Source organism: Ranitomeya variabilis, chromosome 2 (genome assembly GCF_051348905.1).
Source record: "Ranitomeya variabilis isolate aRanVar5 chromosome 2, aRanVar5.hap1, whole genome shotgun sequence".
Lineage (NCBI taxonomy): Eukaryota > Metazoa > Chordata > Amphibia > Anura > Dendrobatidae > Ranitomeya > Ranitomeya variabilis.
Window position 1 is genome coordinate 363614460 of NC_135233.1, and position 14693 is coordinate 363629152.

Consider the following 14693-nt stretch of genomic DNA (forward strand, 5'->3'; position numbering starts at 1 on the left):
TAAGACCATGTGTTAGGAGTTGAGCTCCCGCTGCTGCACAGGGGGAATCTCGAGCCGTGTCTGCTACGGTCTCCCATTCTGCATCGGCCGCAGTGGAGCCTGCTCAGCGGAGACGTCGGTCGCAGCGTCTCACTGAGTCTGATACTGTGCAAAGGGTTACTGCTGTCTCTCCAGGCTCTGCTATTGTACCCGGCACTGATCTGCGGCAAGCAGGCTTTTCTGGGACTAAGGGTACCGTCACACATTGAAATTTCCATCGCTACGACGTTACGATTCGTGACGTTCTAGCGATATCGTTACGATATCGCAGTGTCTGACACGCTACTGCGATCAGGGATCCTGCTGAGAATCGTACGTCGTAGCACATCGTTTGGAACTTTCTTTCGTCGCTTGATCACCCGCTGACATCGCTGGATCGTTGTGTGTGACAGCGATCCAGCGATGTCTTCGCTTGTAACCAGGGTAAACATCGGGTAACTAAGCGCAGGGCCGCGCTTAGTAACCCGATGTTTACCCTGGTTACAAGCGTAAACGTAAAAAAACAAACCGTACATACTCACCCGTCGGTGTCCTTCAGGTCCCTTGCCGTCTGCTTCCTGCTCTGAGTGCCGGCCGGAAAGTGAGAGCAGATCACTTTTACGCTGGTAACCAGGGTAAACATCGGGTTACTAAGCGCGGCCCTGCGCTTAGTTACACGATGTTTACCCTGGTTACCCGGGGACTTCGGCATCGCTCCAGCGCCGTGATTGCAACGTGTGACCGCAGTCTACGACGCTGGAGCGATGATTATACGACGCTGCGACGTCACGAATCGTGCCGTCGCAGCGATGAAAATTTCAATGTGTGACGGTACCCTAAGTCCTGCTTTGCACACACTGAGCATGCCCAGGGTAAGATCTCTCAGTGGAGATCAAGGGTCACATGCTCAGGTACTGCAGCAACTTCCATTGGTCCTCCTGGAAGGTCCTGTACCTGATCAAGTTCTGTGGCAGCCTTCCATTGGTCCTTCTTGGAAGGTCCTGTAGGTGCTGCAGCTATATAAGGTTCTCATGACTGCACGGCCATGCGCTAGTGTCAAATACTGTATGTACTAGCTCAGCGCCAGTGTGGTCGTGTGTGTGGTCAGGGACCCGGCTGAAATAAGCCCCTAGAATGCTGGCACCTCCGGCGAGGAGTTTTGTGTATGCAGTCAGGGACCCGGCTGAAATAAGCCCCTAGAATGCTGGCACCTCCGGCGAGGAGTTTATGTGTGAATTCAGGGCTGGCTAATAGCCGATAGAATTCCGGCTCCACCGGAGAGGAGCTGCGTGTTGGTTAGACTGCATGACCACTGTCGGCTCTACACAATAGCTGTGTCCCCTGTGAGCTAAACAGGGCACGGCGTTCTCTTTACTATGGGCTCTGTGAAGTAACAGAGTTCTTTATTCTAATTTGCTTCGCCGCCTTACTTAGCAGCGGGTTCTTTCCTGCACGGTGGATCACAGGTTGCGAACGCACCTATCCCATCTAATAAATATATTCGGTGCATTCCGCCAACCCTAACACCATGTATGTAGCCAAATCCCCTAGCTAGCCAGTTTTTCCTAAGACTGTCCCAGGAAATGGACCGCTAAGAGGGTGACAGTTGCATGAAAATGGTTGTGTCTGGGGTGTTCCCTAGCAGATCAATGATGGGTCTTAAAAGCGTGACACCACTAATGGAGTAGGTAGGTGTTAAGAAGTATGTGCAAAATACCTAATAACACATTGAGTCTCTATGTTGCGTAACTGTTAGACACTCTATAGGCCACCCTACGGTGCCATCAAATGGTACCATATTCTTTTTAGAAGTATTTTATATTTATAGGCATACTTGCCACTATAAATGATTTTCCAGGAGGAAAGTGACCATAACGCCAACATTTTCCCATATGGCCATGTCCCCTTTTCAGGCACCACTATGCCTTTCCAACACCTCCTGAATGTGTATTTGGTCTGAAAGTTTCTGAAACTTGCTCATCAGATGGCTTTAGGAAGATTTGGCAGTGCCAGTGAAATTGGCCACCTCTTCCCAGAGTCCAGGAGATCTCCTCTTTTTCTAGGTGCCTCCTGGATGTTCTGGGAGAGTAGTCAAGAATGTTCATTGGGTTATCATCACCAGAGACAGTGCATTTATTACCTGTCCTAACACACAATTCTTCGTACTTTCCTCCTCACAGTGTTACCTCTTCCATATGTATGTTGGGGTACGAGCTGGTGGCGGTATCGGTGATGAGATTGAAGACCCTGCAGGAGACGAGTATGAACTTTACCGTGTGGTCTTTGACATCACGTTCTTTTTCTTTGTTATTGTCATCCTCCTGGCCATCATTCAGGGTAGGTTACCCTTCCATTCCCTCCTTCCTATAACCAATCTCTTGGCTTAAGCAAACGACTAATACATGTTCTCCTCCATCAGGTCTGATCATTGATGCATTTGGAGAGCTGAGAGACCAACAAGAACAAGTGAAGGAAGATATGGAGGTGACACCTTATTTTTTTACTATTTTTGTTCTATATTGACATTTTTGTTGTTTATTTTTCTTAGCTAATCAAACTCTTTCCATTAGATTCAATCTTCCAGACATTTATCATCTCACCTCTTATGTGTTGTGTTTTGCAACCTTTAAGTAGTCTTATAATTATCATGTTTTTTTATTCTGTGTCCAGACCAAATGCTTCATCTGTGGCATTGGCAGTGATTACTTTGATACGACGCCGCATGGCTTCGAGACGCACACGCTAGAAGAACATAACTTGGCTAATTATATGTGAGTCGTGGTGGCTGAGAGAATAATAAAATTACGAGTTTTAGGATCGCGGTCTGACTTCTTCTGTGCTCTCTATTATAGGTTTTTCTTGATGTACCTCATTAACAAGGATGACACAGAACACACTGGGCAGGTGAGCTTCTGGACACCATTTCTCACTTTATTGATTTGCATCTCCTGTTCTATGGGCAGGTGATAAGTGTTAATTAAGGGTCATGTCAACCCCTCCTAATTACTGATCACAGCCTACAACTGGTGATGGTGGTGCCTGGTATTGCAGATTTCTGGGAATTAAACGAAGCTTCAGTATCAGACACAACCACTACACAATCTACGGAGACAAGGAAGATTCATGAAAGTGGTTCCTCTTTCTCAAACAGTCCAGCCCCTTCAAGCCTTTATTGATGTCCCTAAGGCTTCCCCCATAGTCAGCCAGTACATATGCAATATGCTGATGAGCTTGAAGACTTTGCTTCTTTGCGCATATGCTGATTGCCAATGGAGCAGCCCATTTCTGTATGTCAATCAAGCCAGAAAAACATCCACCAGCCTGACTGCTTGTGAGAGAGACCTTGTCTTTATGACTCTTCACCGGTAATTCGCATGTGGCGCACACCAGTCTTTATCTTTCAGGGGAACCTGTTGAGTCCCTCTTGACTGTCCCCAACTTGTAAAATGGTAGTGGTGAAGATTTCTCTATTCAGATAAGGTGTTTTATGTAACTTATTAAGGATGCATTTATTGAAAAATTAGTTCTACTCCCTTAGTGTTGCGTGCTGATGAGGCAGGACAAGTCAAGCAGAGCATCCCGGAGTAGCCCTTGGGCAAAATTGCTTCAATCATGGCCACGGAGGAATGATTAGAAGCTCAGAAGCAGGACTTATTCAGAGGAAGATTTGCCACACTAATCTAGTCCTGCCTCATTCACTCATGCATTGCTGAAGGATTAAAGTTTATTTTTGAAACACTGCAGCATTACTAAGTTATGTAAAAGACCTCATCAGATTAAAGAAATCTGCTCCCATACCTCCATTAAAAAGTTAAGCCCCCTGGTAAGAAATGTGCAAATGTGCCCTTCAACCAACTGGGCGTACACCACATGACTTTTTTGGAGGTTGTTTGTTTTTTGTCCTTTGAAACTGGCCAATCAAAACACAGTCACGCACACATAGTTCTGTGGTTTACGCCCAGTTGTTGAAGGGAAAATTTGCACCAATATTACCAGGGGGCGTAACTTTGGAATTTGAGGGGCACAGGAGAAAAAGAAAAACTGGTCTAGCATCTGTGGAGCATCAGCAATTAAAGGAGGTACTCATTTTAAATTATAGAGGACTTTTCACTGTTTATTTACTTTTTTATTTTTTTAAGTGTGGCACCATAGCACACTCAATGTATAATATTTATTGACCATACAGGAGTCGTATGTCTGGAAGATGTACCAGGAGAGGTGTTGGGATTTCTTCCCGGCTGGAGACTGTTTCCGGAAAACTTATGAAGATCAGCTTGGATAACCGTTTCTAGAAGATCTAAATTACTTTTGATCCAAGATCCTAAAAGAGACATTGGAGAGATAATCCACCTTCTTTCACAGAAGTGATCATTTTGCGAACTGGATATGATGATATCTAAAAGATCCAGATGTCTTTGAAAATGCTCTGCAGGACTCTTGACGATTAAGAGAACATAGTCTTCAAAAGACTTTTGCCAGGACTTGACATCGTAAGTTTTAAGGTTCTCAGAGACGTCAACCATCGCTGCCAAAATGTCCTCTTTCTGCCACCGAGAATTTGACGGCAGTATCGATATGTCAATGTCTTCACTGCCAACGAAGCTTTCTGTAGAGACGTGCAGTTACTTGTAAAGATCTGGGGGGGTTTGTTCGTTTGCGTATTACTGTCACTTTAGAGTCACTCTTCCGACAGTGGTGAACCCTTATTGTTCTCTTCCAACATGCAATAGGTATACGAAGAAACCTTTTTCTGTGTGTAAGTAATGGTTAAAAAAATGGTTTCATCATTGATCCGTGAACACAATACACAACCTCTGATTGGAGACTTTTTGCTAAAATTTTGTCTGCCATTTTGTTTGTAGCAAGTCAACTAAATCCTAAATTCATGTTTAATTAGTTAGCTAATTCTTTTTTTTTTCCAATTCGAGTTGCAGAGAAAATAAAAAATTGGAAAATTCTTAAAATTTTGGTTAAATCTTGAGTTGACTTTGCTCGGCTTTGTGCCTCTATATCACATTGACTGGACAATCAGGCACAAGCACAAAGTTTTGGAAGTCTGTCCGCTTCTGTTGTCACTGTTGTGGAACTGTGTTCGCTCTCTTCTAGTGCCTTATACCTCCCCCCTGTAGGAGAAATACCACAGTTTGATATGTGGGTTTAGTATTGTTTTGCAGGTATGACCGTTTACCCTATTGCCGCAGCCGAGTCCTGACTACTTCATACAATGGCTGCCTGAATGTAGTCATTGAATGGTGCTGCGTGTGTTGTGACAATCTTGTTTCTCTCTGCTTTTGCATCTGTGAGAATGTCCAACAGCCACCTCACCGATCAGCAATATGTTCCCCGCGTCTTCCCTTACACAAATATGGCTTCAGATTGGCGGAGATACGTGCAGATTATCTGTCTGTGATTGGTCATACAGAAGCAGAATTTAGGGATAAGCCTGGGGGATGGGTAGTTCTCACTGTGCAACGTTTTCGTCATTTTTCGTTTAATAAAATATTTATTGATGACGTTGTCAAATTTTGTGGTCTTTTCATTCTCGTTATAGAAGTTTTTCCCATATGCCATCACTGTATAATCAGTCTGGACCCCATCACACAATTAAAGGGATACTTCTATCTTCCATGATTTCCTTTCCAATAAGGCCCAAAGCCATCACCCCAATAATATGGCACCTCTTAGATGTTGGTATCCGATGAGAAGCGGCTGACATTTTTAGTCAAGTCAATGGATACAAACCAAGGACAAGTACAACAATCTTTTATTAAAAGTGCATAAAACCATTTTACTGCGGCGACATTCAGTATCTCCCACAATCCCGCCGCAGCAGCGCCCATACACAAAGCTTATACATAATACACAGACCAGTCTTTTACCAAGGCAGTGGTGCCATCTTATGGTTCCCGGCTATTCTCCCGCACCATCAGGTCATTGGATGCAGAAGCTCTTAGATTAGTAGTCGTGGATCCAGCTGATGGGGGTTATTGTCCTGTCCGTTGGAAGGTTAACAGTCATGGATGTATAAGTTTATGTTGCTGTTATCAGATTGTGGAGCCTCTACGATGATCTTTGTTCTGGGAAAGAAAAAAGAAAAGTCTTCAGATATGTAGTAGTGTCTCTATAACGCTGGGGTGCCTGGCGACTTTGACTGTGACCCATGTGGCATCACCGTGGTGCATTGCGGAACACAAATTGGAAGAAGTCCGTCAGCTCTGGAGCCACAATGGCTATGTGGCAAGTTTTTGCAAGGCCAGAAATAGGTCTGGTGAGGCTGCAGGACAATGTAATGAAAGTTAATGTGAAAGCGATATTACTGCAACAGCCAAGTTGCAACTTGGTTGTTGCAGTTGTGTCACCACCAATTCTAACTTGCATTATGAAGGGTGTGAACCGCCCTGTTCCTGCCCCTGAAGACAGCATCGAATTATAAGAATAGTGTAGAGCGGTTTTACAGCGTTTTATTGTGCCATGCGAAATGTGAACTGTGTCATGCGGTTTTAGCATTGTAGCGTTGTAATGTAACCAATATATAGTGTTGAAAGTACTGATGGTGCTGTGTGAATACTGTAAAGGTAATGCCTAGTGTGAGTAATATACACCAGCTCAGGTATTAGGAAAGAATAGGATATAGCTTAGCGCTTAGGTTAGAGATGGCTGTAGTGTAGATATAACAGGACAAAATACAATTAAATGTTTGGGACTCACCCAGATTGGGAGGGGGATAGGGTAAGTAGAAAAAGAAACAACTTCCTGGTTTAGGGAGTACGTGAAAACATTAGTTAAAGGGTTAGTTGGAGGCAAGGTGAAGTTCAAGGTGCTGGAAGCACCGTGTAGACAAATCGTTCTGGTGGTATGAGGCTGTACAAAACTCCCTGTGGACATTCCTACAACGTCCGAAGCCTACGGCTTGATAGAAGTGCTATCGAGAGTACCCTAAGCCCTTCTGTACAGAGGAAGGTGGATGTGGAACTGCATGAGGGAAATTTAGCAGATCTCAGTAATACTGCGGTGCCGGGTAGAGATTCCCTAGGGCTAACAGGACCTGTTAATGTAGGGATAGTCCAAGCTGAACGTAAGAAAATGATGGAAATGTACTGTGTGAATGAAGCAAGTGGTGAAAGGTGCTGTACCTGATCCTGGTGTTAAATACTGATTTACTTGAACTGTCCAGTAACATTGAACTTGTTAAAATGAATTACGGTATATGTCCCCTGATGTGTGTGGCTGGTCCTGAAACTGAGGACGTGCAGACAGCGAAGGCTTCCGGCCTGCAACTGAGTGTAACGTACCTTACAGAGCACAACACTTATTGATTGGGATATGATTTGTTTATTAAGTGCCGTGGCGTTATTGAGCAGCAGCTCGCTCACGGCTTCCATCCTGGGCAACCCACAATCCCACTGCCTTGAAGCCTCATCAGAGCGATGGATCTGGCCGTGCAAAGTTGCCATATAGTTCCAGTCTAAATGTATGTTCCCTTTATGAATTTCATATTGCGGACACCTGCTGTGCGGCCAAAGATCACTATGTGTAGGGTCTAGATCGCAGCGCAGTACAAGTGCATGGTATCGCATTGCTAGGAGATCGTGAATTCAACAAGTAGGTTGCAAAAAATCCAACCGGGTGTTTTAAAAAAAAAAATCTTTGTGGTGTCTTAGCTGTCACAATGTGACCCCATTCACTTGTATTGTGCTGCAAAACAGTGATATTTGGCCGTGTGGCAAAAGTACGTAGCCCCAGCCTAAATGTTGCAGTAGCTTAAAAAATGGCTAGGGGTTTACCTGTTAATGGCCGCACACTTTTACAGAAACCGCCTGGCTATCAACATCAAGCAAGTCTTTAGTAATTATTCATTAGTGATGAGTGATGAGTGAACGTGCTGGGATAAAGTGTTATGCGGCTGGCACCACCAGCATCTCAAAGATCTTCAAGGGGCATGGCAGGGGAAAGTCAAAGTGATTGAGTGTGGGAAGAAAATATAAGGTTAGAGATGATATGGCGACATGAGAAAAATGGGAAGACTATGGAAATTAAAAGTCTCAGTAAGAATTCAAAGATTATAAAAGAATTATTCCTAAACTAACGTGTTATACGAGCGTGCTTGGGTGTTATGTTCGAGTCCCTGCGGCTGCATGGTTTGCAGCGGTAAACAGCCACAACATATGCAGCCGCAGGGACTCGAACATAATATATGAGCACGCTGAAAACACTCGGATAACATCTGACATCTGAGAATGCTCGTACAACACGTTATCCCAGCATGTTCGCTCATTACTACTAGTAATGCAACAGTAAGTCAGTGCAATGTTTAGGAAGCAGATAGTGCTCTATTGTGGCCAAGTACCATGTGTGACCCAAGCCTAAATGAGCCAGCACTTACACAAGAGCCTACATCTCAAAGATAAGGAAACTGAATTTCCCTCCAACTATAAAATTATCGTGAGCTACACGTAATTTATAGTATAAAGAACGGAGTCCCAATGTTCTCACCTGTCTGAAGACAACAACCGTAAGCTGCGATCTAAACAGTCAATCAGCACCTGAGGATGATAACAGATCTCAGAAATGGTAGCAGGAGGAGAAGAGTTTGGATTGATCATCACCAGACGCTAAGCACTAACTGTGCTCACTTAGGTAAGATCCGCGGCTCAAGAGCCACTAATATGGCGACCATAAGCCGATCATAATCGAGAAACCAAGATCCAAACACCACAATTAAGGTCACAAAGTTAATTTAAAGATTATTTAAAAGTTACCCTATTCCATATTCCATATTTTTCTGCTCTTAACTCAATCTATAGGAAGAGAATGCGCCGTCTTACCTCCGAGGAATGAAATTTCAATACCTGGAAACCCTTTTTCCTTAAAACCAGTACATAGTCTCCAGAAAGAGCTAGGAACATAAAAAAGCAGATATCCTTAGTGAGTCTTGGTAGGTCCATGAATGATATCACTTCCCATTCTGATCCCAGTCCGCCATCTAAAGGAATATACCACCAAGAATAAAGAATGAAATATGCTACGTGAGCAATAAGCTCTCACCTACGGAGTCCACTGGGAAAGAAAACGTAGGGATACAAAATGAAGGCTGCGATTCTCCGCTGTGGTTCACCAAATTTAGTGTATCTGTAATTTAACAAAAAACGACTTGTGAACATGAATGTTTTGTATGTACTGAAACTGGATTATTATGCTCAAAGTTGGAGACAAAAAGACATTGAAGGAAGAAGACTAAAAATAAGCCTGCACATACTGTACACAAGATATTTATTGGTGGGACCAACTATGTAATGTTGGGGACCTCCTGACACCTTCACTGACAGATCTTACACGAGATGAGGTTATGGAAGATTTTATCTGCCCAATAGACAATAATAATAATTTTATTTATATAGCGCCAACATATTTCCCCAGCACTTTACATTATAGAGGGGACTTGTACAGACAATAGACATTACAGCATAACAATAAACACAGATTAAAACAGATACCAAGAGGAGTGAGGGCCCTGCTCGCAAGCTTACAAACTACGAGGAAAAAGGGAGACACGAGAGGTGGATGGTAACTAGTGAATATACTCGTTACTCGAATTTCTAATGCATGCTCGGGGGTCCTCCGTGTATTTTTTAGTGCTCGGAGTTTTAGTTTTTCTTGCCGCAGCTGAATGACTTACATTTGTTAGCCAGCATAAGTACATGTGGGGATTCCCTAGCAACCAGGCAACCCCCACATGTACTCAGCCTGGCTAACAGATGTAAATCATTCAGCTGCGGCGCTAAAAACGAAATCTCCGAGCACTAAAAAATACTCGGAGGACCCCCGAGCATGCTCGAGAAATCTCGAGTAACGAGTATATTCACTCATCACTAATGGTAACAATTGCTTTCATTGTTCGGACCAGCCACAGTGTAAGAATCGGGTGTTCATGTAATGCTGCATGAACCGGTATCAGCCTAAATATGTAACAGTAGAGACACCGAGGGCTATTAACTACATAAAGCGTATGAGAACATGATGAAAGGAGCCTGACTATGGTTTAAGTTTTTTGAATGGGACACACAGGGATAGTTAGGATAGTGCGTTGAGGCGCTAGGCCAGTCTGAACAAATGCATGAGAAAGAATTCCAATGACCATTATTGGTGGTGGACAATAGAAATCACACTGTAAAGACCCTATAATTATGTAAATACATGGTCATGTAGTTCAAAATATATGTCCACAACACCCAAGCATGGACAGAAGGATAACTGCAAACCACAATATATACTCAAAAAGAACAACAAGCAGTCGTAGAATCCAAAACAACCACATTTTATTGTATAAACACAGATAAAATATATAATGAGATAAAATGACCAGACAAATAATGCCAAGAGGGGCTAAAAGATGACACAGGGCGTCATCAACAACATGTTTACAGCCCAAGGTACGGCAGTCCCCACAATGCAATCATATACAGTGGGGCAAAAAAGTATTTAGTCATTCAGCAATAGTGCAAGTTCCACCACTTAAAAAGATGAGAGGCGTCTGTAATTTACATCATAGGTAGACCTCAACTATGGGAGACAAACTGAGAAAAAAAAATCCAGAAAATCACATTGTCTGTTTTTTTATCATTTTATTTGCATATTATGGTGGAAAATAAGTATTTGGTCAGAAACAAAATTTCATCTCAGTACTTTGTAATATATCCTTTGTTGGCAATGACAGAGGTCAAACATTTTCTGTAAGTCTTCACAAGGTTGCCACACACTGTTGTTGGTATGTTGGCCCATTCCTCCATGCAGATCTCCTCTAGAGCAGTGATGTTTTTGGCTTTTCGCTTGGCAACACGGACTTTCAACTCCCTCCAAAGGTTTTCTATAGGGTTGAGATCTGGAGACTGGCTAGGCCACTCCAGGACCTTGAAATGCTTCTTACGAAGCCACTCCTTCGTTGCCCTGGCGGTGTGCTTTGGATCATTGTCATGTTGAAAGACCCAGCCACGTTTCATCTTCAGTGCCCTTGCTGATGGAAGGAGGTTTGAACTCAAAATCTCACGATACATGGCCCCATTCATTCTTTCATGTACCCGGATCACTCGTCCTGGCCCCTTTGCAGAGAAACAGCCCCAAAGCATGATGTTTCCACCACCATGCTTTACAGTAGGTATGGTGTTTGATGGATGCAACTCAGTATTCTTTTTCCTCCAAACACGACAAGTTGTGTTTCTACCAAACAGTTCCAGTTTGGTTTCATCAGACCATAGGACATTCTCCCAAAACTCCTCTGGATCATCCAAATGCTCTCTAGCAAACTTCAGACGGGTCCGGACATGTACTGGCTTAAGCAGTGGGACACGTCTGGCACTGCAGGATCTGAGTCCATGGTGGCGTAGTGTGTTACTTATGGTAGGCCTTGTTACATTGGTCCCAGCTCTCTGCAGTTCATTCACTAGGTCCCCCCGCGTGGTTCTGGGATTTTTGCTCACCGTTCTTGTGATCATTCTGACCCCACGGGGTGGGATTTTGCGTGGAGCCCCAGATCGAGGGAGATTATCAGTGGTCTTGAATGTCTTCCATTTTCTAATTATTGCTCCCACTGTTGATTTCTTCACTCCAAGCTGGTTGGCTATTGCAGATTCAGTCTTCCCAGCCTGGTGCAGGGCTACAATTTTGTTTCTGGTGTCCTTTGACAGCTCTTTGGTCTTCACCATAGTGGAGTTTGGAGTCAGACTGTTTGAGGGTGTGCACAGGTGTCTTTTTATACTGATAACAATTTTAAACAGGTGCCATTACTACAGGTAATGAGTGGAGGAAAGAGGAGACTCTTAAAGAAGAAGTTACAGGTCTGTGAGAGCCAGAAATCTTGATTGTTTGTTTCTGACCAAATACTTATTTTCCACCATAATATGCAAATAAAATGTTAAAAAAACAGACAATGTGATTTTCTGGATTTTTTTTTCTCAGTTTGTCTCCCATAGTTGAGGTCTACCTATGATGTAAATTACAGACGCCTCTCATCTTTTTAAGTGTTGGAACTTGCACTATTGCTGACTGACTAAATACTTGTTTGCCCCACTGTAGGTGACCATATAAAGTGCCGTATGCAATGTATAGCAGCAAGAATGATAGCCCATATGTAAATAGAGCAACTAATCCCTCCTGATAAGCAGTCACATATTGAACCCCAAAGTGGCTATAGATAAATAGATACAGGAGTCACATGAAAAACGGCAATAGCAAGCACCTTAAACCGATGGTATGTAGTCGCAGGGACCCTGATCCACCCCAACAAATGCATGTTTAGGGCACGCTTAAAACTGTGGGGATTGGGGATTAATCGTATTAACCTGGGTAGTGCATTCCAAAGAATTGGCGCAGCACGTGAAAAGTCTTGGGAGACGGGAGTGGGAGGTTCTGATTTTTAAGGATGTTAACCTCGGGTCACTAGATACGGTAGATAACAAAGTTACCATGGCATGTGTAAGGAGGGGTAAAAAAAAGACAAGTAACAACCAAATGAGCACATGCCTGACAGCTAAAATACTCAAAAGTCTTTCAATTTTGACAATGGTCTCTAGTTCTTATACTAGATTTACAATTCTATATAACTCTATATACAGTAGATAACACAGTATTCACCATTTACAATAGGTGATGTCACAGCTTACCTCCTCCTCCTGTACAATGACTGATAATATCTCTATATACAGTAGATAACACAGTATTCACCATTTACAATAGGTGATGTCACAGCTCACCTCCTCCTCCTGTACAATGACTGATAACACCTCTATATACAGTAGATAACACAGTATTCACCATTTACAATAGGTGATGTCACAGCTCACCTCCTCCTCCTGTACAATGACTGATAACACCTCTATATACAGTAGATAACACAGGATCCACCATTCACAATAGGTGATGTCACAGCTCACCTCCTCCTCCTGTACAATGACTACAATGACTGATAACTCCTTTATATACAGTAGATAACACAGGATCCACCATTCACAATAGGTGATATCACAGCTCACCTCCTCCTCCTGTACAATGACTGATAACACCTCTATATACGGTAGATAACACAGGATCCACCATTCACAACAGGTGATGTCACAGCTCACCTCCTCCTCCTGTACAATGACTGATAGCACCTCTATATACAGTAGATAACACAGGATCCACCATTCACAACAGGTGATGTCACAGCTCACCTCCTCCTGTATAATGACTGATAATACCTCCATATACAGTAGATAACACAGGATCCACCATTCACAATAGGTGATGTCACAGCTCACCTCCTCCTCCTGCACAATGACTGATAGCCTCTATTGTTATGATTTTCCCAATGGCAGGGAAATCAAAATAACAACGGACTAGCTCTCGGGTGATGGGAACTAAAGTGACCGTGACCTGAACCTGACACGACACTGGAAGTAGCCGGGGAGTGTTTCCTACGATGCCCTAGACACCACGCGCCAGCCGGAGATCTAACTACCCCTATCAGAGGAATATACAGGCCTGCCTTACCTCCAGAGATGAACCCCAAAAGGAGATAGCAGCCCCCCACAGATATTGACGGTGAGTCAAGAGGAAAAGACATACGTAGGATGAACAGCAGATTTAGCACAGTGAGGTCCGCTTACTAGATAGCAGAAGTACAGGAAAGAGTCACTTCACGGTCAACTTCAAAACACTACTCAAAAACACCATCCTGAAATTACTTTAAAACTCCAGTGACAACTCATGCCACTGGAGTGGCAATTCCAGTCCACGAGAGCTTCCAGCTACAGAGAGTCACATTGCAAATAGCTGGACAAAAATAGAATAAACTAGAAACAAAATTCAACTTAGCTGAACAGGATCTTGAGGCAGGAGAATGCAACAGAATGCTACTGATACATTGTTGGCCGGCATCAGACCAGCAGCCAAGCAGCCTTAAATAGGAAACTCCCCTAATGGGTGTCAACAGGTGATCAAGGATAGAAGAAGGCAAATAAGTGGCACTACCATAAAAGACCACCGGGGGAGCCCACAAACAGAATTCACAACAGTACCCCCCCCTTAAGGAGGGGGCACCGAACCCTCACCAGAACCACCAGGGCGATCTGGATGAGCACTATGAAATGCACGAACCAAATCAGGAGCATGAACATCAGATGCTGTCACCCAAGAATTATCCTCCTGACCATAGCCTTTCCACTTAACCAGATACTGAAGTTTCCGTCTGGAAACACGGGAGTCCAAGATCTTTTCCACCACATACTCCAACTCACCCTCAACCAGCACAGGAGCAGGAGGATCAGCAGACGGAACAACCGGCACCTCATACCTCCGCAACAATGACCGATGAAAAACATTATGAATAGTAAAAGATGCTGGGAGGTCCAAACGAAAGGACACAGGATTGAGAACCTCCAGAATCCTATAAGGGCCGATAAACCGAGGCTTAAACTTAGGAGACGAGACCTTCATAGGAACAAATCGAGAAGACAACCAAACCAGGTCCCCAACACAAAGACGAGGACCGACACGCCGATGACGATTAGTGAACTGTTGAGTCTTCTCCTGGGACAACTTCAGATTGTCCACAACCTGTCCCCAAATCTGATGCATTCTATCAACCACAGCATCTACTCCAGGACAATCCGAAGACTCCAATTGACCGGACGAAAAGCGAG

The 14693-nt window shown here is 43.7% G+C and overlaps 2 protein-coding genes across 5 annotated transcripts in view; one reads left to right on the top strand and one right to left on the bottom strand.

Annotated features, from left to right (window-relative positions):
• Positions 1-5529, top strand: part of RYR1 (ryanodine receptor 1) — a 188604-nt gene extending 183075 nt beyond the window's left edge. For both annotated transcript variants that reach the window (XM_077285752.1, XM_077285753.1), the window contains 5 exons: positions 2199-2355; positions 2438-2502; positions 2689-2789; positions 2871-2922; positions 4205-5529. In XM_077285752.1, coding sequence (XP_077141867.1) covers positions 2199-2355; positions 2438-2502; positions 2689-2789; positions 2871-2922; positions 4205-4300 — 471 coding nt within the window. In that variant the 3' untranslated portion in view covers positions 4301-5529. The remainder of the gene's footprint in view (positions 1-2198; positions 2356-2437; positions 2503-2688; positions 2790-2870; positions 2923-4204) is intronic.
• Positions 5530-5765: 236 nt separating this feature from the next.
• MAP4K1 (mitogen-activated protein kinase kinase kinase kinase 1) overlaps positions 5766-14693 on the bottom strand; it is a 133511-nt gene continuing 124583 nt past the window's right edge. For 2 of the 3 annotated variants that reach the window (XM_077285756.1, XM_077285755.1), the window contains exons 27-30: positions 9064-9147; positions 8844-8914; positions 8512-8561; positions 5880-6095 (exon numbers count right to left, since the gene is read on the bottom strand). In XM_077285756.1, the coding sequence (XP_077141871.1) occupies positions 6026-6095; positions 8512-8561; positions 8844-8914; positions 9064-9147 (275 nt within the window). In that variant the 3' untranslated portion in view covers positions 5880-6025. Of the gene's footprint in view, positions 6096-8511; positions 8562-8843; positions 8915-9063; positions 9148-14693 lie in introns of all 3 variants that reach the window. The other variant, XM_077285754.1, reaches the window with a different exon arrangement.